The sequence below is a fragment of the Erpetoichthys calabaricus genome, chromosome 12 (assembly GCF_900747795.2).
Source record: "Erpetoichthys calabaricus chromosome 12, fErpCal1.3, whole genome shotgun sequence".
Taxonomy (NCBI): Eukaryota; Metazoa; Chordata; class Cladistia; order Polypteriformes; family Polypteridae; genus Erpetoichthys; species Erpetoichthys calabaricus.
This window is the reverse complement of record NC_041405.2, coordinates 163,545,046-163,568,526: the sequence shown is the minus strand read 5'-3', so window position 1 is coordinate 163,568,526 and position 23,481 is coordinate 163,545,046. Positions and strand designations below refer to the sequence as shown.

The 23,481-nt window shown below is 41.9% G+C and overlaps 1 protein-coding gene across 1 annotated transcript; it reads right to left on the bottom strand.

Annotated features, from left to right (window-relative positions):
- Positions 1 to 1,708: 1,708 nt before the first annotated feature.
- Positions 1,709 to 23,106, bottom strand: LOC114662944 (oocyte zinc finger protein XlCOF6-like). The gene is made up of 3 exons (XM_028816692.2): positions 23,002 to 23,106; positions 14,874 to 15,827; positions 1,709 to 4,210 (listed from the first exon to the last, which is right to left on the bottom strand). The coding sequence occupies exons 2-3, from the start codon at positions 15,460 to 15,462 to the stop codon at positions 2,598 to 2,600; spliced, it is 2,202 nt and encodes a 733-aa protein (XP_028672525.2). The 5' UTR covers positions 15,463 to 15,827; positions 23,002 to 23,106; the 3' UTR covers positions 1,709 to 2,597.
- Between the last annotated feature and the right edge of the window lie 375 nt (positions 23,107 to 23,481).

The following is a 23,481-nucleotide window of genomic DNA, read 5'->3' as shown; positions in this document are numbered from 1 at the left end:
CTGACTGACAAATTAAACAAATGAGATTGATAGCAGAATTAAGAGAAGAAAATAAGATAACAAATAGAAACGAGAACAGAGAACGAAACAGCCACATCAATTAGATAGAAATCTGGCCATTGATTTGTTTAACTTGAATGAAAACCTGCAGGGGACCCCCGACATTTGTGCTGTCTGCCCCCAAGTGATCACCAGTTATTAAGAGAGATGTGGTGGTCTTGTGCCCATATGGAGTATTTGACATCAAGAGGGTCCAGGCTCAATACTGCACACTACACAAAGGGTGTCCCTCAAAGTCACAGCGCAGACAGAGCTGTCACAACACACACGGCACTCCTACTGTGGGCCACGGCCACCCACTTGGCTTAGTGGCACACCCTGCCATTTTCATTAATGAAAGTTAGCCTGTATTACGTTCTCATATTCGTCTACTATGATTAACATGTCAGCACAGCAGAATCGTCAATGTTGAAGGAACCAGTGGACACTTTCAGTTCTGGGGTTGATGCCCCCAGACAGTGTGCACCCTTTACCTTCTGCCTTGTTACCGTTATCCCCCTATCTCTCCCTGTCTGGTCTGGATTCTCCTGCCGCACCACCTTAGGGGTGCACACAAACTCTCTAAGGGACACCTGGCCCAGGTCCACCAGTTCATTACTACAACTCCACCTCCAGTTCAGCGACCCTGAGCCCGACGTCAGCTGGCATCTCCTGCAGTTGTAGCCCACACAGAAGACTGGCTCCTCCAAGTCTTCATCCAACAGGACTTGCATTGCACTGGCCTCATTATTACAATTTGACTTTGGGCTACTAAAACTGCTCAACGTTATGTTAAATATAAATGATTTAACTTAAATGATTAAAATGAACAGATTACAGAACTACTGCAGTTATTTAACACCTTCTGGCCCATTAAGCACCTTGTCGACTGTCTGCTGTTTGTCGTTCTTTGAAGTTATTAAACTTTACTTTATTCCCTTTCTGTTTTCCTAACTTTGCGCTCCTCTTATTACTTCCATACTTTGAAGCTCACACTCCTTCTTATTAATCTTCCCACTTAACTTCACTGGCTTTCCTGACAACTAAGAACTAATTTATTGAATAAAAGATTCGCTTACTGATTATCCGCCGCTCGTTATTTTCTTATTGGCTCTTTGCTTCTATTGCTGCTTGTGCCTGATTGGCTCTCCCTCACTAGGTTCTTGTCTACGTACCACTGAGTGCCTCTCTTTGCCAGTTTCAAGTCAGCAGTCTACCTGTACTTCCTAAGGAATGAACGCCTATGTCCTCGCTTTCCAGTGGCGCCGACGCTTAACTCTACGAGTGCTCTATGTATTCTTTATTCTTTCCATTACTTTTAAATTTTCATTTTTTCTTCTCCAATCATACCGCTACCTTTGCTCCTGTGCAGCCCTCATAGAGAACTGGCTCCTCCAAGCTGTCATTTATAAAGTCCAACATTCACCAGGACTTGCATTGCACTGGCCTCATTATTAAAATTACAAGTGCTCTATGTATTCTTTATATGCCTTAACTTCTTCCCAGTCAGGAATCACCATTACTTTTAATTTTTTACTGCTATGATGTCAGACGTTTACTTACCGGTTCCTGCAATGACTTTCTGCTCCCCCACATCACACCTCGCCTCGCTGATGCAGTTCTGACTTTCCATACGTTTCTCCAACTATAAAGCTACTTTTGCTCCTGTTTGGGCAAAATAAAAAGGCAAAAAACCCTTCTAAAAGGAAAAAGGAAAATAATTCCCACACGTCTCCTTAGCATCAACCAAACAATAAAGATTTTAGGAGCAAAATTTGTATTTTAATGAATTCTCACTCAGCAGCAACACAACACACTCAGCACTTCTTGCACTTCCACTCCCACGGATGACGTTGGCACATCAGGCTCAGCCTCTCGTTGCTCGATGTCTCTCCCTAATCCTGTATGTTGCTCTGTGCAGTGGAACCGCTGGAACAGTTTGGGTTCTTCTGCCCCACATCTCCAACAGCATTCCCTGGTACTTTTGTCCTCTTTCTCTCTCCAGCACCGAGTAGCTGCATGGGGGTTCAACTTCACTTTCTGTGCCTTCTTAGAAGATACTCCTTAATAAAGATGTCCGGCACTTTTTCTGTTTGATGGACCTTGTGTGTCCCAAGGAACTCTCACTGCCTCCTTGCCCGTTATGGAGGGTCTCTCCCCCAATTAACCTGGTAAGTTTGCTCCAACTCTCGATGAGCCTCAGCTATCGCTGTTCTTTTACACTGCAGAGACGGCTCAGTGCAGCACCCATCTTGTTTGTAATTACGCTTCTTCTTTTTGTACGTGAGATGGGTGTAGTGATTACTAGGAAGTCAAGGTCAGCCTTTAGAGTCCAGCACCACTGGCTCAGTCTGAGTTTCCACATTTGGTTTATTTGTGATGGCACATGTTGATATTTTGTTCATTTTTGTCTGTGTCGTAATACTTCAGTTATCCCAGCATGACAGAGTATTATTTATTTATTTATTAAATAATTTTCCAATGGAGTAATCTGGCTACTTTATGTCTTTGCATTTAACCTTTGACCTTCAACTCTTCATAATCACCAATCAGATGGATTACTGTATCACGCTGTCTGTCAGAGAGTTGCCATTGTCTTTTTCTTTTTGCCTTGTTGCCTTCTCTCCTGTGTGAACTCTTGTGTGGCTCCGAAGAGACTCACTTCGTGTGAATCGTTTCCCACACTCTGAACAGCAATATGGCTTCTCTCCAGTGTGAGTTCTTGTGTGTTTATTTAGGTTGCTCATTTGTGCAAATTGCTTGCCACATTCTAAACAACAATAGGGCTTTTCTCCAGTGTGACTTCTTTTGTGGATATGAAGCTTGGTATTGCTGGAGAAGTATTTCCCACATTCAGAACAACAACGCAGTTTTTCTCCAGTGTGAATTCTTGCATGACTTTTAAGTTTGAATTTGGTGGCAAACTGCTGGCCACATTCCAAACAGCAATATGACTCTGCAGTGTGAAGTTTTTTGTGTTTATTTAAACTGCTTGTTTGTGAAAAATGTTTACCACATTCTGAACAGCAATATGGCTTCTCCCCTGTGTGAGTTACTAAGTGGGTGTTTAAACTGCTCTTTCGTGAAAACCGTTTCCTACATTTAGAACAGCTGTAAGGTTTCTCTTTAGTGTGAATTTTTGTGTGTTTATTTAGACTGCTTTTTTGAGAGAATCGTTTGCCACATTCAGAACAGCAATAAGGCTCCTCTCCACTGTGGATTCTTGTGTGGTTCTGAAGATTGCTACTACTGTAGAACTGTTTCCCACAATCAGGACAAGAATAAAGTTTTTCCCCTCTGTGAAATTGTGTGTGGATCTGAAGACTGCTCTGGCTGGTGTATCGGTTTCCACATTCAGAACAGCAATAGAGCTTCTTTCGAGTGTGAATTCTTAAATGTTTACATAGACTCCTCATTTGAGAAAACCGTTTGCCACATTCAGAACAGCAGAATGGCTTCTCTCCTGTGTGAATTCGTTGGTGGGCCCGAACATGGGTCATTCGTGAAAATCGTTTACCACATTCCGAGCAGCAGTATGGTTTCTCTCCAGTGTGAGTATTCATGTGACTTTTAAGCCCACTACTGTCAGTAAATCTAATACCACATTCAGAGCAGCAATATGGTTTCTCACCAGTGTGAATTCTTAAATGTACGTATAGACTGCTCCTTCGCAAAAATCGTTTGCCACATTGAGAACAGCTGTATGGTCTCTCTCCAGTGTGAACTCTTATGTGAGTCAGAAGATGGCTCATTTGTGGAAATTGCTTGCCGCACTGAGGACAGCCATGTAGCTTCTCTCCAGTGTGAATTCTCATGTGGGTGTTAAGACTTCTCTTGACAGTAAATGTTTTGCCACATTCAGAACAGCAATATGGTTTCTGTCTTGTATCATTCACCTTAGTTTTGGTTACAGAGTTCTTTTCTGAGGTTTTCTTAGAGTCTTGACTATCTTCCACACCTGATGAATTTGCATCACACACCTGTTTTTGATTGCTGATTACTTCTATATTTGTTAAATTCACAGGAAGCTGAAAACTGCATGGCAATAAGGCTAGTAACAAAATCCCTGATCCAGATGTTGGTTCTTGTACAACTTCATTTTGCTGTGGTTTATGGTGAAGAGAGGTCTGAGGAAATGAAGATGGGGAGAAGGTGCCACTTTCATGTAGATCTGCAGAAAAACAAATACAAATTTACGTGAAAAAGACAACATTCAGAAAGAGGATTGACAAGAGGTGATCATTTAATGCTCAACAGCTTAGCACTGAAATAAGGCAATGCACAATGATGAGCCAACTTGAGTCCCTGAATTCTCAAAAAAATATTTTTTTCTCAAGCCCTGCATTTTGAAGCATTAGGGTAAAGTAGCTGTACTAACCCAGCTAAGGGGGGGTGGGGGTGGGGGGGGGGGGGGGGGGGGGGTGCACAAACCAATGTGTTTCTTTGTGCCAGTCCCAAGCTCCAATAAATGGGGAGGGTTATGTCAGGAAGATGCATATGTGGACAACAATGCAGATTTCCAAACCGAATTGGTTGAGGCCCGAGTTAACAATGGCCACCATCATTACTGTAAGCAACTGGGGGAAACTGGGCAGCTGTTGGGCAAAAGAGAAAAAGAGGGTGAAGGTGTGTCCAGAGGCTGGAGGAAAAGAGAAAGGTTAAGACAGTGGAAGTGAGGGTTGGAACTGTAAATGTTGGCAGTATGACTGGTAAGGGGAGAGAGGTAGCCGATATAATGGAGAGAAGGAAGGCTGATATATTGTGCGTGAAGAGACTAAATGGGAGCTGAGTAAGGCCAGGTGTACCGGAGGTGCATTCAAATTACTCTGCCAAGGTGTGGATGGGAGGAGAAATGGGGTAGGGGTCATTCTGAAGGAACAGTACGTCAAGAGGTGAAAAGAAGGTCAGACAGAGTGATGATTATGAAGCTGGAAATTGGAGGTGTGATGATGAATGTTGTTAGTGCACATACCTCTATCTATCTATCTATCTATCTATCTATCTATCTATCTATCTATCTATCTATCTATCTATCTATCTATCTATCTACCCTGCAAGTTGGGTGTGCGATGGATGAGAAAGAAGATTTCTGGAGTGAGTTGGATGAAGTGATGAACAGTGTACCCAAGGGACAGAGAGTGGTGATTGGAGCGGATTTCAATGGACATGTTGGTGAAGGGAACAGTGGAGACAAGGAGGTGATGGGTAGGTATGGTGTCAAGGAGAGGAATGAAGAAGGTCAAAGGATAGTGGATTTTGCCAAAAGGATGGACATGGCTGTGGTGAATACATATTTTAAGAAGAGGAAGGAACATAGGGTGACATACAAGAGTGGAGGAAGATGCACAAAGGTAGATTATATCCAGGATGGACATGGCTGTGGTGAATACATATTTTAAGAAGAGGAAGGAACATAGGGTGACATACAAGAGTGGAGGAAGATGCACAAAGGTAGATTATATCCTATGCAGAAGAGTCAATCTGAAGGAGATTGGATACTGCAAAGTGGTGGCAGGAGAAAGTGTAGTTAAACAGCATAGGATGGTGGTCTGTAGGATGACATTGGAGATCAAGAAGAGGAAGAGAGTGAGGGCAGAGCCAAGGATCCAATGGTGGAAGATGAAAAAGGAAGACTGCAATTTTGAGTTGAGAGAGGAGGTAAGACAGGCACTGGGTGGCAGTGAAGAGTCACCAGACAGCTGGGCAACTACAGCAGAAGTGGTAAGGGTGACAGGAAGAAGAGTGCTTGGCATGACATCTGGACAGAGGTAGGAAGACAGAGAAACCTGGTGGTGGAATGGAGAAGTACAGGAGAGTATACAGAGGAAGAGGATGGTAAAGAAGAAGTGGGATAGTCAGAGAGATGAAGAAAGTAGACAAGAGTACAAGGAGATAAGGCACAAGGTGAAGAGAGAGGTGGTGAAGGGTAAAGAAAGGGAGTATGATGAGATGTAGGAGAGGTTGGACTCTAAAGAGAGAGAAAGGGACTTGTAAGAGCCAATCTTAGAAAGTTAAAGTTTTGAGTTAAACTCATATTAATGTTTGCTTAATTTGAATAGAATATAATTTCTTCCATAGTCATAGATAATGGTGTAGTCTTTTCCTCCTATAAGTTAGTAAGAGATAGAACCTTCTTGCTATAACTGAGAAACAGTCAGTTAATAAGCTCTAGTTGTGTTTAGAACTGGTCCCAGTAAACAGGGACTTGAAAGACCCATTTTAACTTAGAAATGGGATAAGCATACAGTTTTCTGACCGCTTTGAAATGGTTCAGAAATGATAAGTGAATAGTAACGATTTAAGATGTAATAAGATTAAGCTTAGAACTGAACTTTTCTTATTGTAATTTTTTCTATTTTTTGCTATTTTAATTTTCTTTTTTGTGTGAACTGTTTTACTTTGAAACTTAACTAAACTTTAAAAACAAAGATATTTTGTCTGTGGAATCATTTCTGTGCGTCAGGCTTTTGTTGAATCCCATTTTTTGAGTCAGAGCTGCTGAATTTTGGACACTTTGGGAAAAACGTAGCTACATTTTCATCAATAAACTTGCCATCTTAAGGCCTTGAAACTGGAATCTACCATCTGAGGACAGAGGACGCTTCTGCTCCTGAACTCGTCAACGAAAGAAAAAGAACTGAGTCATCCCGAGGTACTGTGCTCTTACCTTCTATCTCTGCATGGTCGTAATGAAAGCAAGGTCGCCGTACCTGAACTTGAGAAGACTTTAAGAGACTGTGATACTATAAAGACTTTGTGGATGATCGCTTTTGCCTGAGTAATTGAAGTCTCGCTATAAGGAAGTATCTGCTCTGTTGGAACGTTCCGATTGTGACGTTTGTTGCTGTCAAGAAAACCAGCCGTCTGTCATGTCAATGTCTAAGCATAACTCCAGTGAAGTTAGTAGTGACTTGAGTACAGACTCGAAGCCAGAGAATGTAATCGGAGATCTTAAAGGTCACATAAGTCAGAGGAAAGATAAACTTTCTGTGCTTATAGCTGAAATAGAAAGTCTTAAAGATACTCCAGAAAATCATTCAGAAGTAGCAGAAAGACTTGAAAATTTTTGCAAGACGCACAGTGAGATAGAGGAGTTGCATCAATGGCTAATTAATATCAGCACTGAGTAAAGAAGGCGCGATTAAGAAACAGAAAATGACATTCGCCGAAAGCTCTAAGAATTGGAACAAATTTATTAATGTTACAACACTATGGCTGAAAGATGCAAATAGACTGTTACTACACACATCCGACGAACAGCTAGTTAACAAATTCGAAGAGATGCAATTGCAAGAACGGGATCGCTCAAAGTCAAAGGTGCGAAAGGCTTCTCCGCTGTTAAAGCGCGCTTTGGATATTAAATGTGACTCTTTAGCCCAGAAAAGCGCTGCAGCGGCATCATCACCTTCGCCAACAGTTACAGTTGAACAGTCTACACTTGAGAGTATCCTACAAATGCTACAAGAACTTAAAGTAAAAGTAGAAAAGCAAGAACAATTCATAACTGGTACAAAAACCAATACTCAGAGCTCCAAAAATGATATATTAGACGTGCTAGTGCAGAATCAAATTGAATATCAGAAGAATCAATGTGAAAGGCAAAAAAATCAAGCCGAATATCAGAAAGCAATCATTGAAATGGCCAAATCGCTAACTCAACAAAACACAGCTACTGCTCCACCACCTCCAGCTCAGCGTGTTGAAGTACCGCACAGACAGGTCCCTTTATTTTCAGGTGACCCAATGACTTATGTGAAATGTATCAGAGCCTTCGATCACGCTATAAGTGACGTACTAGCAGACCCACAAGATAAACTCGATTACTTGATTCAATATACAAGAGGATCAGCTCAAGAAATGATTAATGGTTGTACACGATTGCCACCAGATGAAGGTTATAAAAAGGCTAGAAAGCAGCTTGAAAGTTACTATGGCAACCAAGCATTTGTAGTAGATGCCTACATAAGTAAAGCATTGAAGTGGCCACAAATAAAACAAAAGGATGGGGAGGCCTTGAGAGACTATGCAACCTTTCTCGATAACTGTATGGACTCCATGACTAAAGCTAAAAATCGAGCAGCATTTAATAGCAATGGAAATATCCGTATTATACTCTCAAAGCTCCCATATTCTCTACAAAATAAGTGGGGGGACATAGCTTATGAAATTGAAGAAGAAGAAAAAAGAGAGATAGAAATTCGTGATTTAACTATCTTTTTACATAAACAGGCTAAGATATTTATGCATCATATTTATGGCAGCAAAGAGAAAAAGGAAAAGACCGATAATGTTAGGTCTCCTCTTAAGTATGGTCAGAAATCAGGAGGTATCTACACTACAAGTATATCTGATGCTGTGGAAAAGGGGACTCAAGAAATCTCTGTCAAAAAGTCTGCTAATGATACATGTGCATTTAAAAAGCCTTGTGTGTTCTGCAATGGCCAGCATATCCTTGCTGGATGTAGTAAAATCAAAGAACTGCCACATAAAGAAAGAATTGACTTTTTGAAATCTAAAGGTTTATGTTTTCGCTGTCTCAAACAGGGGCACCTTGGTAAGAATTGTAAAGAAAGAATGAAATGTCAGACATGTTCTTTTCAGCACCCAGACATCCTGCACATCAAAAAGGAGAGTGGAGCAACATCTAAATCTGCAGCCAATGTGGTAACATCTACTGAAAAGGAAACCGAGACTGGAACTTGCACCTTTACTGGTGCCGGAGAAGAATGTGAGCTACAAGTAGTTCCTGTTAAGGTAAAATCTAAGAAAGGCGAAAGGTATGTAGAAACATAGGCCTTTATAGACCTCGGCAGTACAGTAACAATCTGCACTGAAAGGCTCCAGAGACAATTAAACCTTCAGGGGAGAAGAACACAAGTATTTCTCAAAACTATGAATAACTATGATGATGATACAAAGATACAGTGATACCTTGAGATACGAGTGCCCCAATGTACAGGTTTTTTGAGATATGAGCCGTCACTAGGTTGATTTTTTGTCTTGAGTTACGAGCCAAAATTCGAAATACGAGCCATCAAAGAGCTTGTCCCCGCACATTCTGAGGAACTGACGACAGAGGAGATGACGGAACTACATACACAGCAACATATGGAGGTTCTGCAGGAGATCGATATCGCCGAGGAGTTTATCTCTTAAAATGAGATAACGGAAGTGTTTGCAATGTGGGAAAAAGTTTCGAACTTTAAAGAAAAGAAACATCCTGAAAAAATTACAACTGATCACACAGCGCTGCTACTCAATGACACTTGCCTAACTCATTTCAGAAACCTTCTAAAGGGGAGGACTAAACAAAGCTCCTTGGACAGGTTTCTATTGAAACGCCATTCGAATAAAAGTGATGAAAGCGTGGCAAAAAAGAAAAAAACTAGTGAAAAAGAAAATTAAGTTAAGCAAAAAGTGAAGTGAAAGAAAAAAAACATTACAATATGCTAATCGGCTTTGCCAACGTCTGTTTATTTCTTTAGATTCTCTTTTATGTATTAGGTTATATGTTGTTTGTATACAATATTTGTTCATTATAAATACAGTGATCCCTCGCTATATCGCGCTTCGCCTTTCGCGGCTTCACTCCATCGCGGATTTTATATGTAAGCATATTTAAATATATATCGTGGATTTTTCGCTGCTTCGCAGATTTCTGCGGACAATGGGTCTTTTAATTTCTGGTACATGCTTCCTCAGTTGGTTTGCCCAGTTGATTTCATACAAGGGACGCTATTGGCAGATGGCTGAGAAGCTACCCAACTTACTTTTCTTTCTCTCTCTCTCTCTTGCGCTGACGTAGGGGGGTGTGAGCAGGGGGGCTGTTCGCACACCTAGACGATAGGGACGTTGCTACCTTCTGTGTGCCTCTGCTTCCTGAAGGACATGCTGCACGGTGCTTCGCATACTTAAAAGCTCGAAGGGCACATATTGATTTTTCAGTTTGGTTTTCTCTCTCTCTCTCTCTGCTCCTGACGGAGGGGGTGTGAGCTGCCGCCTTCAACAGCTTTGTGCCGCGGTGCTTCGCATACTTAAAGCCAAACAGCCCTATTGATTTGTTTTGACTGCTTGCTTTGTTCTCTCTCTCTCTCCTGACACGCACTCCTTTGAAGAGGAAGATATGTTTGCATTCTTTTAATTGTGAGACAGAACTGTCATCTCTGTCTTGTCATGGAGCACAGTTTAAACTTTTGAAAAAGAGACGAATGTTTGTTTGCAGTGTTTGAATAACGTTCCTGTCTCTCTACAACCTCCTGTGTTTCTGCACAAATCTGTGACCCAAGCATGACAATATAAAAATAACCATATAAACATGTGGTTTCTACTTCGTGGATTTTCTTATTTCGCGGGTGGCTCTGGAACACAACCCCCACGATGGAGGAGGGATTACTGTACATTTTTCTTATGTTGAAAACATTTAACAAAAAATTGGGGTGTTTTTTTGGGGGCTTGCACAAATTAATCTCATTTCAATTAATTTCAATGGGGAAAATTAATTTGAGATACAAGCATTTTGACTTAAGAGCTCGGTCACGGAACGAATTAAACTCATATCTCAAGGTATCACTGTACTAACACAAAGTTCTATCTTATCAGATTTACAAGTTTGTGGTCTAAATCATGATGAATATATTGATTTGCCAAAGGTCTTTACATAGGTCTCCATCACAGTGGACAGAGAATATATTCCACAACAAGAAGATATCGATAAGTGGGCATATCTTAAAGAGGTACGTCTAACTCATATTGATTCTGAAGTTGATCTTTTAATAGGAATCAACTACCCAGAAATCTTCAAGGAGTTATGAATCATACCAAGCCAAGGAGGTGGACCCTATGCTATGAAGACTGCACTTGGATGGGTGGTTGGTGGACCATACAAAGAGATTGATGACCTCACAAAACAAAGTGGTAAGATGCCCAAACATTCAATCAATCGTGTGTCAATAACAGAGATTGAGGATATGTTGCTGCAACAGTATAACTCAGATTTTTCAGAACACAGCTGTGAAGAAAAGGAGGAGATGTCACAAGAGGACATCAAGTTCATGCGCATAGCCTCAGAATCTGCGAGACATACTTCAGAAACGCTTTGAAATGGTTCAGAAATGATAAGTGAATAGTAACGATTTAAGATGTAACAAGATTAAGCTTAGAACTGAACTTTTCTTATTATAATTTTTTTCTATTTTTTGCTATTTTAATTTTCTTTTTTGTGTGAACTGTTTTACTTTGAAACTTAACTAAACTTTAAAAACAAAGATATTTTGTCTGTGGAATCATTTCTGCGCGTCAGGCTTTTGTTGAATCCCATTTTTTGAGTTAGAGCTGCTGAATTTTGGACACTTTGGGAAAACGCAGCTACAGGACTGGTGGGCTACAGGGGGGCCGAGCTAGGAAAGATGTGCAGAAGGATAGGGTGATAAAGGATAAAGATTGAGAAAGAGTGAGGAGAGTGTGTTGAGAAGATGGAAAGAGAACTTTGAGAAGCTGATGAATGAAGAGAATGAGAGAGAGAGAAGGTTGGATGATGTGGAGATAGTGAATCAGGAAGTGCAACGGATTAGCAATGAAGAGAATGAAGTGACTTCAGCTGCAGGTGGAAGCTTCTGTCACACCCTACACAACTGTGTTTGATCTTATTCAGGAAAATATCCTAGTCGCCCCACTTTCCGAGACTAAGGTCATAAAGCTTATGAAACCGTTTTTGAACAAAGGAAAAGCCATAAAGACAGCGGCGTGCAGCTTCCACCTGCAGCTAAAGTCACTTCAGTACACATGCAGTTTGTCAGCGCACCCGTGTCGATCAAACACAGGAAGCTCTGGAGTCTACTTGTGACTTTACACTTTAGGAAGATAAGTAAATAAATCGTTCTGATCTGGTGCAGCTGCGTTGTTCTTATATGTGACTAGATGTTTCTTGTGTCTTGAGGGCTTCTGTTCTCTTTCTCCGATGTCGAACCCTCGTCCTCATCTGAGTTCACCTCTGATATAGCACATCTTTATTTAAAAACAGCAGTGTCAGATCGGGGCGAGTGTGCATGTGATTGAGAGAATAAAACTGATTAAAAAAATGCTAACCTCTACAAGTACCATACATTTACACCGGCTGTTAGCAGACTCAAATCAAATGTATGTTTTTATTGTATAATAGTAACAATAAGAGCAGCTCACTACTCAAAATGCTTATTTTGAGACGTGGGGAGGATTGAACCGGCGACCTTTTGAATAGGAGTCAGCAGTTCTTACCGCTGTACTACCATGGAAGCCACGACATCAAGCCACACTAACCCGACTTCTTTTTCTTTGGTTATATTCTTGAATAAAAGCGCATTTGTTCTGTTATATTTGTATCTTTTCCTAAAGTGCTTATTTGATATTTGGACTTTATTCTTCACACATTATATACTTCATGTCAAAATTTTGTCGTTAGTACTAAAACATGAAAAAAGCTTGTCTTTTAGGTATGTGTTCAACATTTCTTGCATTTCATGTCATCCTACACTTACAAAGATCTTTGTTGACACAGAACACACGTGAAATGCATGTGTTCCAAATAACGAGATATTTTTTAGCCTACACAGCTCTAGGTACCTCACTCCCTGATAAATAAGGCTTGAGTTGGGAGAGGTTTTTGTACTTTCAGCAGCGGTGGGGATGATGGTATAGTAGGCTGCTTGCTGCTTGGGCTTATCGACACGTTTACAACACAAAAGGCAGTGACAGAGAGGTGCGAGCGGATTTAAGGTGGGCCAGATTTACGAGTTTTTTTCATAAGCTTTGGTAATTCTAGTGTTTAAAATCCCCATTGACTATAATACTCCCCTGTAAATTTGCTTTTTTAATATTACTTAAAAGATGTGCACTGAAATTATTGTCTGCATTGGGCAGTCTGTAACACACTCCTAATATAAGGCCTCTTTCTCTGATGCTTTCCCAACAAAGCTAGATGTCCTCACTAAGATGGCGCTCATCGTCCAACTGAAGAGGACTTGTGCTTAAATTCTCTTTGACATAAACAGCAACCCCACCACCTTTTCTGTTCTGCATACCCTTCCTATAAAATATCTACCCCTCCATGTTCTACTCATCCCCATCTTTGTTATTTAGCCAGGTCCCCATTATTGCTATAATATCATAATTATGCCCCACTACACATAACTCTCACTTGTTTTATTTTTAATACTTATTGCATTAAGACAAACTGTTTTTAAAGTGTTACTCATGTTATTTTTGCCCTTAAACATTGGGTTAGAATTTATATTTCTGTACATTTTTATTTTTACACTATTGTTTGTACCTCCATGTACAGTTCTAAACCTGGCCTGGCCTAACCTCCCTGGCCCCTACCCATCCTCAACTGACCTACTCATACACCTCCCAAACCTATTAGCGCACCTCCAGTTCAGATGTAACCTGTCACGTCAGAACACATCCATTCTGTTTCAAAAGGAGTCCCTATGTCCTATAAACCTGCACCCTTCTACCCTACACCAAGATTTGAGCCACACAGTAAGCCTTCTAATCTCCTCAGTCTTACCTGGACTGGGAGGTTGCACAGGCAGAACTTCAGAGAAGACCATCCTGTCAGTTCTGCTCCTCTCATTTCCCTAATTTCCAACATGGATAAAGACAACTGGGTCCACCTCTGGTCTGGACAAGAACCTTTCAACCTTTCCAGGGAAAGGTTCACCAATGAACCTTTATAAATCTGTGACGTGTGCTTTCACTACTTTTTCACGTTTTAGGGATTTATACAAACGGACGTTAGTTTAGCTTTAAAAACCAAACAAATGACACCAATTAAGTGACTGCATGTTTGTATTTGGCAATGAAGTGTGGCGTTTTATCCCGTCCTGCTAACTGGCACAATCACAGTGCTTTGAGCTTGGCAGCACTAAATACATTTTATTGTGGCATTGACAAGTGGAGCAGCTCACTTCATCATCAGTGCAGACAAGCTGAACAGCCACTCTGTCTGACGTTACACGGCTGTCGGCACGGCCAGCGCTCAGAGTCCTGTATGCTCCGCTCCTGGTGCTGCCGGCGTTTCCCTTGCGGCTGCCAATTCTATCAACCAGTTAGAAAATGGACGCAGTAGTCGGAGATTCAATGCAAAGCCTCTGCTCCTTTCTAGGGTCTGTGTAGGACACGGTGGTATTAAAAGCGACTCATCTTACAATATTGTGACACCACAAGTTGAACGATTAAAACTCACATCTGATCAGTCACAGCATTCCACATTCCCGTAATGGGATATAAACAGTAATAATAAAAGCCTGTGTTGGTGTTTTGGACTTTTTGATTTTTAAATAATAAGAAGCATGATTTCCACAGTTGAGCGTTTAAATTCTCCAGTCTTGAAGACAAAGAATTTCCAGACGTGACTCCTGTTTTACGTTTTGATATGTGCAGTGCGGTATCATCACCATGAGCCTTTGTATTTATTGTGTTCTTTTTCTCGCGTATTACTTGGCCTTCTGGAGTAACTCATCTACCTGCAATCACGCACGAGTCCAGCGCCGACTTCACTCAACTTCACCAACAACTGACAAAACCTAAAACAGTTAACTTTTTTGGAATGCTGGTATCGAGTGCTACCGAAAGCGTCGGTTCTTTTGACACCCCGGACAGGACGCCTGCTGCTGTGTTCATGACGGTCGTCTGTAATACCTAAAAGCGTAACGGCGTCAGGACTAAATCATCATACAGCAGGCATTTTACCTTTTCATCTGAGAATTCAGAATTCAAAGCACACCAATGCCTCCAAATTCAATGAGAAAGAGAATGAGAGAAAACGCTCATCTCCATCACATCTCCTCAGCTCTTACCTTCACCACAATTCCTTGAACCTGATGCTTTCTCAGTTGGTTTCACATCACAGTCCAGAGGGTCAGTCTTCACCTGGACACTCTGAGGTCCGCTCTTCGTCACATCCGCTCCAGTTCCCTCCTCATCTGGACACACAAGCTGAGGTACCAACTCCGATTTGAGGTCTTCGGCCTTGATGCTGTTGATCACCTCATTATTGTGCAGATCACTGGCATCAGACATTGTCTCAGGCTCCTCTTTAATGACGACTTGTCTCCACTGCCAGTCCTCCTGTTTCATCTGAAGTTGCCCCGACTCCCACTCACCGTCTTCACCTTTAATGTTCTCCATGGCGTATGCCGAGGCTACTGTGTGGTCTGAGATTCTGCCCTTGTCTGTTGTATTCTGCACCCTGATGTTCGAGTGTCCTTGACAGAAGGCCTTCACCCTCCAGTGTACACCAAACCCACGACAGTAAGATATGACCAAAGGATACCGATGACAGCCAGCACATCCAGCGGTCACCAGCAGAAGGAAAGAAAACCTGTGGGAAGTGCTGGCAGGCCTGACCCTTTGCCTTTCAAGGTTTTTGAGTTTGCCTCCACACATAAATGGAGGGTCTTTCTGGTCACCTATGTGTGAGATTCAGCTCTGTTAGGCCACATTTTACAAAGCACACCAGTCAATCAATGGTCATGGGGGTTTCTCTTCAATGATTGGCTACTAGAGCAGATTTCCAGCTGCATGTTGACCACTCCAGTCTTTGGTTTTTCTTGTGCATCTCCAGCTTGACCGTCCAGAGCACAGCAGACATTTAGAGAGTAACGTCAGCCCACGACACCCCACGTGTCATTACTCGTCCCTTCTGTGGTCACACAGCTGCAGTCACATGCCATCAGAGGAGGCTCCTGCACACCCAGACAGCTCTCCTCCCTTCTGCATTTGTCACCGGAAATGGCAGCCTCTGTTTCTCCCTGTGGACAGAACACAGTGGAGCAGATTTAGAAAAGCATTAAAGACATTTGAGTCTGCGTCTTTGTGTCTTTGACTTGTAGTCTGTGCCTGCTGCCCTCGCTCGTCTTTCTCCAGATCTTTTATGTGCGTCTTACAATTTGGAGGCCAAACTACACACATTATTGCACATTTTAACTTAGAAGGGTGCAATGAGTTAAGAGCTGCAGGGTTCACAAAATTCAAAATGAGGCTTCAGCTCCAAATGAGGCCAGAAAATAAAACAAAGCAGGCCTTACACCCAAACTCAAGAAGCAGGCTTGGTGGCCTCCAGGCTCCCAAAGTCAACATGAAGAAGAGCAACGTATGAAACCCCTGGCCATAAATACCAAAACAAAGTTCTTTTATGATGAAATAAAAGGGAAACAGCTAAAGGGAAACAAAAGCAAGATCCAGTAATAAAGAAATCAAAAAACAACACAAAACAAACAACGGTAATGCAATATTTCAAGACCCAGAAAATCAAAAAGCACTTTCAAAAAAATGAGTTTGGATATCAAAATCCATAAAACAGAGTGGGAGTCAAACAACCAACGGCTGCCACCGCAGCAGCACTACGGCCGTTGGCACGCTGGAACATCACAAGACGTTTGAGGAGGGGCCTGCGAAGCCCACCCACCCAAGTTAAGTTATAGCCTTATGCAGGCCGGCCAGGGGGGTCCCACAGCTGCAGCGCCAGGAGACCCCAATCCCTTTGTCTCCACAAAAAGGGGGCAAGGTATATATAATAATAATAATAATAATAATGCATTTATTTATATAGCACCTATCCCATAATAAAAAATCAATAAATATATAATTTAAATGATACATAACTGAAATTACACATTAAGGACAATGAAATAAAAATAAGTTGGAGCCACAGAGCACTTAACAACAATGAGATCAAAATCCAAAAATCAAAGGAAAACTGAACATGAGCAGCTGGCACTGACACCACAGCCTGGGCACTGAGGCATCACCAGCTTACACGGGCCTGAAGGCGGAGCTACAGAGTCATGAGGCCCCGCCCCCTCACGGGCGCCATCAAACAGAAGGAAAACATCATCAGTATGGCAAAGCAATCTTCATTTAGAATTTATATAAACAGAAAGAAAAGCACAAGCAAAATTTACAATCGAACATTTTAAAGGCAAACCAGAGTACATAAAAAGGCTCTCTGATTACACCATAACTCAACACAGCGACTCCACGAGGCACAGGCACTATATAACGTAACATCATGCTGTGCTCAGAATGTGAACTTTATAGCATCTTGCAGTTCGCCGTGTCACGGAAATGAGTGTCAGGCTGTATCTACCTAGCATTCACATCGTACGGTGCAAACAGGAGCAAAGCCCCTTGGTGGACATAATGGAGGAGCACAGTGCATAAGAGAGCTGCATCAGAAGAACACCAACACGATTCTAAAGAGACGCTGGACAATTTTATGAATCCAGTGTTGATTCTGCAAGCAGCCAGTAGTAGTGCTGGGCGGTATACTGGTTCATACCAAAAAACGTTTTCAATTTTTGCTATGATATGGATTTTTCTTATACCGCAACATCGGTTTAAACAGCCTAAACAATGTTCGGAACGTGGCGCAGCGGGAAATTGTTGAAGGAGGGACCGTTTTCACTGCTGCACCACTAAACACGGAGTACATGCGTTAGTGGAGGTACTGAACGGTGAAAATGGACTGAGAACATTCTGAAATTGAAGCTGTAGATAGATAGATAGATAGATAGATAGATAGATAGATAGATAGATAGATAGATAGATAGATAGATAGATAGATAGATAGATAGATAGATAGATAGATAGATACTTTATTAATCCCAATGGGAAATTCACATTCTCCAGCAGCAGCATACTGATACAATAAATAATATTAAATTAAAGAATGATAATAATACAGGTGAAAAAACAGACAATCACTATGTATAATGTTAAATGTTAACGTTTACCCCCCCCGGGTGGAATTAAAGAATCGCATAGTTTGGGGGAGGAACGATCTCCTCAGTCTGTCAGTGGAGCAGGACGGTGACAGCAGTCTGTCGCTGAAGCTGCTCTTCTGTCTGGAGATGATCCTGTTCAGTAGATGTAGTGGATTCTCCATAATTGAGAGGAGCCTGCTCAGCGCCCGTCGCTCTGCCACAGATGTTAAACTGTCCAGCTCCATGCCAACAATAGAGCCTGCCTTCCTCACCAGTTTGTCCAGGCGTGAAGCGTCTTTCCTCTTAATGCTGCCTCCCCAGCACACCACCGTGTAGAAGAGGGCGCTCACCACAACTGTTTGATAGAACATCTGCAGCATCTTATGGCAGATGTTGAAGGAAGCCAGCCTTCTAAGGAAGTATAACCGGCTCTGTCCTTTCTTACACAGTGCATCAGTATTGGCAGTCCAGTCTAATTTATCGTCCAGCTGCACTCCCAGGTATTTATAGGTCTGCACCATCTGCACACAGTCACCTTTGATGATCACGGGGTCTATGAGGGGCCTGGGCCTCCTAAAATCCACCACCAGCTCTTTGGTTTTGCTGGTGTTCTGGTGTAGGTGGTTTGAGTCGCACCATTTAACAAAGTCATTGATTAGGTCCCTATACTCCTCCTCCAGCCCATTCCTGATGCAGCCCACAGTAGCAGACGATAAAGTTGAACACGATGACACAGAAGAACTTTGGCCGTAAAAAGGAGCCGCGTCTTTTGAAGTGTCTGGAGATACTTTGGTTTTAAAAGGTCGGATGTGGACCATTATGTTCAAATGTGTGAATACTGTTTCTATACTACTGGATAATACGGCAAGCCAAGTTGTACTTGTTTTCAATACTGTGTAATGTACCTGGGTACTGGGTAATAGTGTGGCAACGTGTTGACTTTATTCTCAACATTTCCACTTTAATCTCAACGCTTATGACGAGAATAAAGTCGACATGTTGACTTTATTGTCGTAATTTGTCATTAAAGTAGAACATCGTAAACTAAACTTCATCTTAAAATGAATATTTAATTTGCTAAATTTTCTTGAACCCATCATAAGTTATGTAGCACATTAAATGCTTTGTGTTAAGTGTTCCCCGACCCAGTTGTTAATCGCTATGCGCTTCTTAAACTGACGTCCTCTGCACTAAGAGGAGGCGCAGGCAGCACACAGAATACATTCACTTCATGATATTCCTGCTCCCTGAACATTTAGAATGCGAAGATAAATACTTGATATCATTTTCATGATGAAATGCATTAAAGCAGGTATTAATCATATGGAGGCACGGTGGCCGTGGAGGGTGCACTGCTGCCTCGCAGCATGGAGGTCTCAGGTGTTCCCTGCCTTGAGTTTGCATGTTGTTCTGGTGGGTTTACATGTCGTGCTTCAGTTTCCTTTCAAAGTCATGTAGGATGGCTGGTTTTGTTCTGCTCTATTGACCCTGCTAGTGTGTGTGTTGCTCGTATTCACCCTGCGATGTGCTGGCGACTCGTTCAGGATTTGCTCCTGCCTTGCACATTATGCTTGCTGGGATGGGCGCAACCCTGAATGGATGGCATAATTAAACATGTATAACAAAGAGATTTTTAAAGTTCCGAATGCTCCGTGGTCTAAGTTTATAACTAGTTTTAATTTCATAAAGATGTTTATCGTGTGGTGATTGGTTATGTGGAGAAAGAAAAAGATAAGGATAGGAACTGGGATTTGGTGCATCAGACAGACGGCACGCATGCAATAAAGAAAACCCGCTCAGAAGAACATTCATTGAATTCTGTGTTCATGTGTCCGACCAGCAGATCACAAACCCAACATTTACACGATATTTCAGTTAAACCTGTGCGATACCCACTCATACAGCCAGCTTTTTGGAGCCTCGTCACACCTGCCATAAAGTTCTCTACACTGAACGTACACCTGGGGACCAGCACCACCGCCACACTGCCGTGCTTGTTTAATACCTACTTTAATGCATTTCATCATGAAAATGATCTTAGCATTCTACATTTTCAGAGAGCAGGAATATCATGAAGTGAATGTGTTCTGTGCGGCGATCGCTGCCAGCGCCTCCTCTTAGTGTAGAAGAAGTCAGTTTAAGAAGTGCGTCAAGCGATTAACAACTGGGTCGGGGAACACAACACAAAGCATTTAATGTGCTACATTAACTTATGACGGGGTTTGAGAAAATCTAGTAAATTAAACATTGATTTTAGGATGAAGTTTACTTTACGACATTCTACTTTAATGACAAAATAAACTATGAGAATAAAGTGGAAATGTCACCTTTAATCTCGACATATAGTTTGTTTTTTTTTCTTCACCGTGGCCCTAATATGCTTCCGTAGGGCTATACAATGATCCCTCGCTATATCACGCTTTGACTTTCGCGGCTTCACTCTATCACGATTTTTTCTCATACACGCTTACATCACTACGCATGCGCTTTCTGAGAACTTTTATCTAAGCCCCATGATGGCTCCTAAATGTGCTGCTTTTTCTAATCCTTCTGACAATGAAACTAAGCACCGGAGGAAGACGCTTACCATCGTGGAGAAGGTGAAACTCTTGGATATGATCAAAGATGGCAATACCCTACAAAAGCCTCCTCATGCATATGAAAAGACAGCGCCAGCAACTGCCTATCAAGATGTCCTTCAGCCGCACACCCAGACACCCACTGCCTACTCCTAGAACTCCTTCAGCGGAAGAAGACAACGACGCACCACCTGAAGACTCTCCTACTGAGCTCGTGCCTTCATAGGTTAGTGGTTGTGTGTAAGAACTGTGTGTGTGTATAATTAAATGTACAGTACAATAATAATATATTTGTAATGTCTAATATGTCTTATTTTCTCTTATTTTGTCTAATATATTGGGTAATATGAGCGTAATGGTGACTAAAGGGTGTTATTTCATGTCTAGAGGGCTCTAATAATGTTAAAAAATGTATTTACAAAGTCGTAAACAGGTTTTCTATACTCTAACTGCGAAAATATTCAATTTATAAATAAAGAATCCTACTTCGCGAAAATTCATTTATCGCGGTAGAGTCTGGAACGGATTAACCGTGATAAACGAGGGTTCACTGTACCATAAATAACATTATAAATGCAAGTTGCAGTTTTATTATTTATGCATATGGCTTATATATTACTGCAGTTTGCCTTAATGATGGTTCAGTTGGTAAAGACGTCATCACCAAGTTGCACTTGTTTTATTTTATTTTATTTTAATTTGGTGAATTCTGTGTAATGTACCTGGGCTTTAAAGTTTTGGAAGTAGTAGTATTATTACTGGAAGTTGCACTACTATTTATTTTATTGTTATTATTTATTAGTTTAAATATTATGCAGTTTAATGATGGTACAGTTGTTTAAAAAGTCACTTTAACGTGTCAGTGGACTGAGATTGTTAACATTAACAGAAAGTGTAGTTGGTTTACTAAAAATATTTACTATTTATTCCTTTTCTAAGACATGTTCAGTGCAATACAACTTTTAACAAGCACCTCTGGATATTTTATGAAGTCTAAATACCTCTTTGGATGGCTGAAAATATGATTTCAAAATTTTAGTTTAAGTTGTTTGCAAACTTTGTTCAATATTAATTTTGACTGCATCTGTCCTGCAATGTGATTCCTTCTCTTCATTAGTGCCATCCCCTTGAAAACTATCACTTTATGGGGCCATGGAAACCTGAATCGATACTTGTGTGCACATTAAAATGTTTTTCTGTACGATGTACAATTCTCATGACAGTGGAGTTGGTTATTCTTAGCCAGTCATTGCAGTGGAAAATGTGGTTAACATCCACTCATGCATGGGGAAAAAAATACAGTCCAATACAGTGAAACCGGTGCAATTTAGAAAAATACTGTCATAGAATTTTGGTCATACTGCCCAGCACTACCGGCAAGACATTGTAATGGGTCAGCAGCAACTGGAAATGAGTTTTGTAAAATGACTGAAAGTAGAAGTGACAAAAAAGTGCTAAAGAAGAGCGTCTGCAAAGGCGTTTAAAAACAAACTGAAAATTATATTCATTCTACAAGTAGCAGAAGGCTGAAGTGGATTTCCATGGCACTGCCCCACTTGTGCTAATGAGCGGGCAACGTGGAGGGGCACAGTGGAGAAGAGACTCATCCGATGCTCATTTTGCCAAGTAGCCGACATAATGGCTCAGCCCCACTTGTGGAAATGTGTGCCCCCTCCAGTGGATGGTACAAAGGAGGCACACAGCTAAAGAAGGTGGCTACCAGCCTGTTTGTTTTTAACATGTAATCAGTTTAAAGCAGACTTGTTCGAAGGTGGATGTAATGTTTAGGAGAAAATTAATCATAAAGCCTCCCAATCACCCACACACAGCAGTGCCAGCTGAAAAATTGATTCTGAAAGATAGAATTAAAAATGTTTTCTTCATACCAATATGTTTTTGAAACATAAAACCCACAAAATGTAAGGTTTCCAATACAAAAAGGAAACAACCTGTGGACACGTATAGGAACAAGAAAGCACATATAAAGTAGACGACAACGTATCTTTGCACAGAGCCCTTGGGTGTCAAGAAAATAAAACAGTAATAATCGACATTGTGTACTACGCTTATACGGTAATAATCGTCATGCCGCTTTGTTAGCGAGATCACATTAAAGAGATTCAGACTTGCGACGTTCTGAAAAGCGCCGTTTACCGAGACTCGGGCTGTAATTCAAACGGCGCGCTCCGTGACGCCCTCGCAAAGGCCGAATGCTAACATCCGCGAAATGCCGAGCAAGCGCTGCGCGTGCACATTATTTACCGATGGGTATGCGAGAAAGGAACACCAGAACGAGCGCGCACGGGGAGGTGGGCACGAGCGCGAAGAGAGGCGTAGCACTCAGAACTTAAAGCGCGTGCGCCGAATCAGAGCGTTTCACGCTCGGCTCATAAAGACACGGAGAGAAACAGAATCGCCTTTCACTGTGCTGGGCACGCTTGGCGTGGAAAGTGACACCCGTGAAAGCGACAAGTCACGCGTAACCGTCCGAACCGTGACCGTATCAGAACCCGCGGTGCACAACAGGGCTGAGGAGACCCTTCACGTGGGGCTCGATGACTACAGTCGGGGTCACTGCACTCCAGACTGTCGGTTATCTCCCTCCCCTTGTCGCGTTCCTGTTTTAAATCGGCAGTACGTACCGCTGCGATTTGGTTTTCCGGACAGTCCCAGCACCTACTGCTCGGTTCAGCGGCCCACTTCCGGTGTCGTCCTTGTCTTCTAAACTGAGGATAGCCGCTAAAAAGAAGTCCTTCGGCCCGTCAGTTGTATCAAAAGAAAAGTCCCTAAAGCCGGCAAGAAAATTATAAAGATGACAGCACTTCTGACATGGCTGTCGCAGCCCCAGTGAGGCACTGTGCTGACATGTTGCTGTTGTTGTAAAGGACCCTCAGTCGTGAGTCTTGACACACTTAAGCCGAACAATTTGTTTGAGTCTCACTGAGAGGCATTGTTCTTAATGGCAGTCCGTTTTGTTTTAATTCTCCCCTTTCCTACGAACTACAGGAGGTCCAGCATCTCCCCTTTTAATCATCTTGTTGATTTGGTGGGCCTCTCCTGAAGTGATGTCACCAGCCCAGCACACCACACTGGCCATCACAGAGGTGTAGAAGATGTGAAGG

Coding starts and splice junctions, on each gene's coding strand:
- LOC114662944 (XM_028816692.2), bottom strand. CDS start 15,462: ATGTGTGGAGGCAAACTCAAAAACCTTGAAAGGCAAAGGGTCAGGCCT. Junction 4,211..14,873: donor TTCAAGGAATTGTGGTGAAG/GTAAGAGCTGAG, acceptor GTTTTTCTGCAG/ATCTACATGAAAGTGGCACC.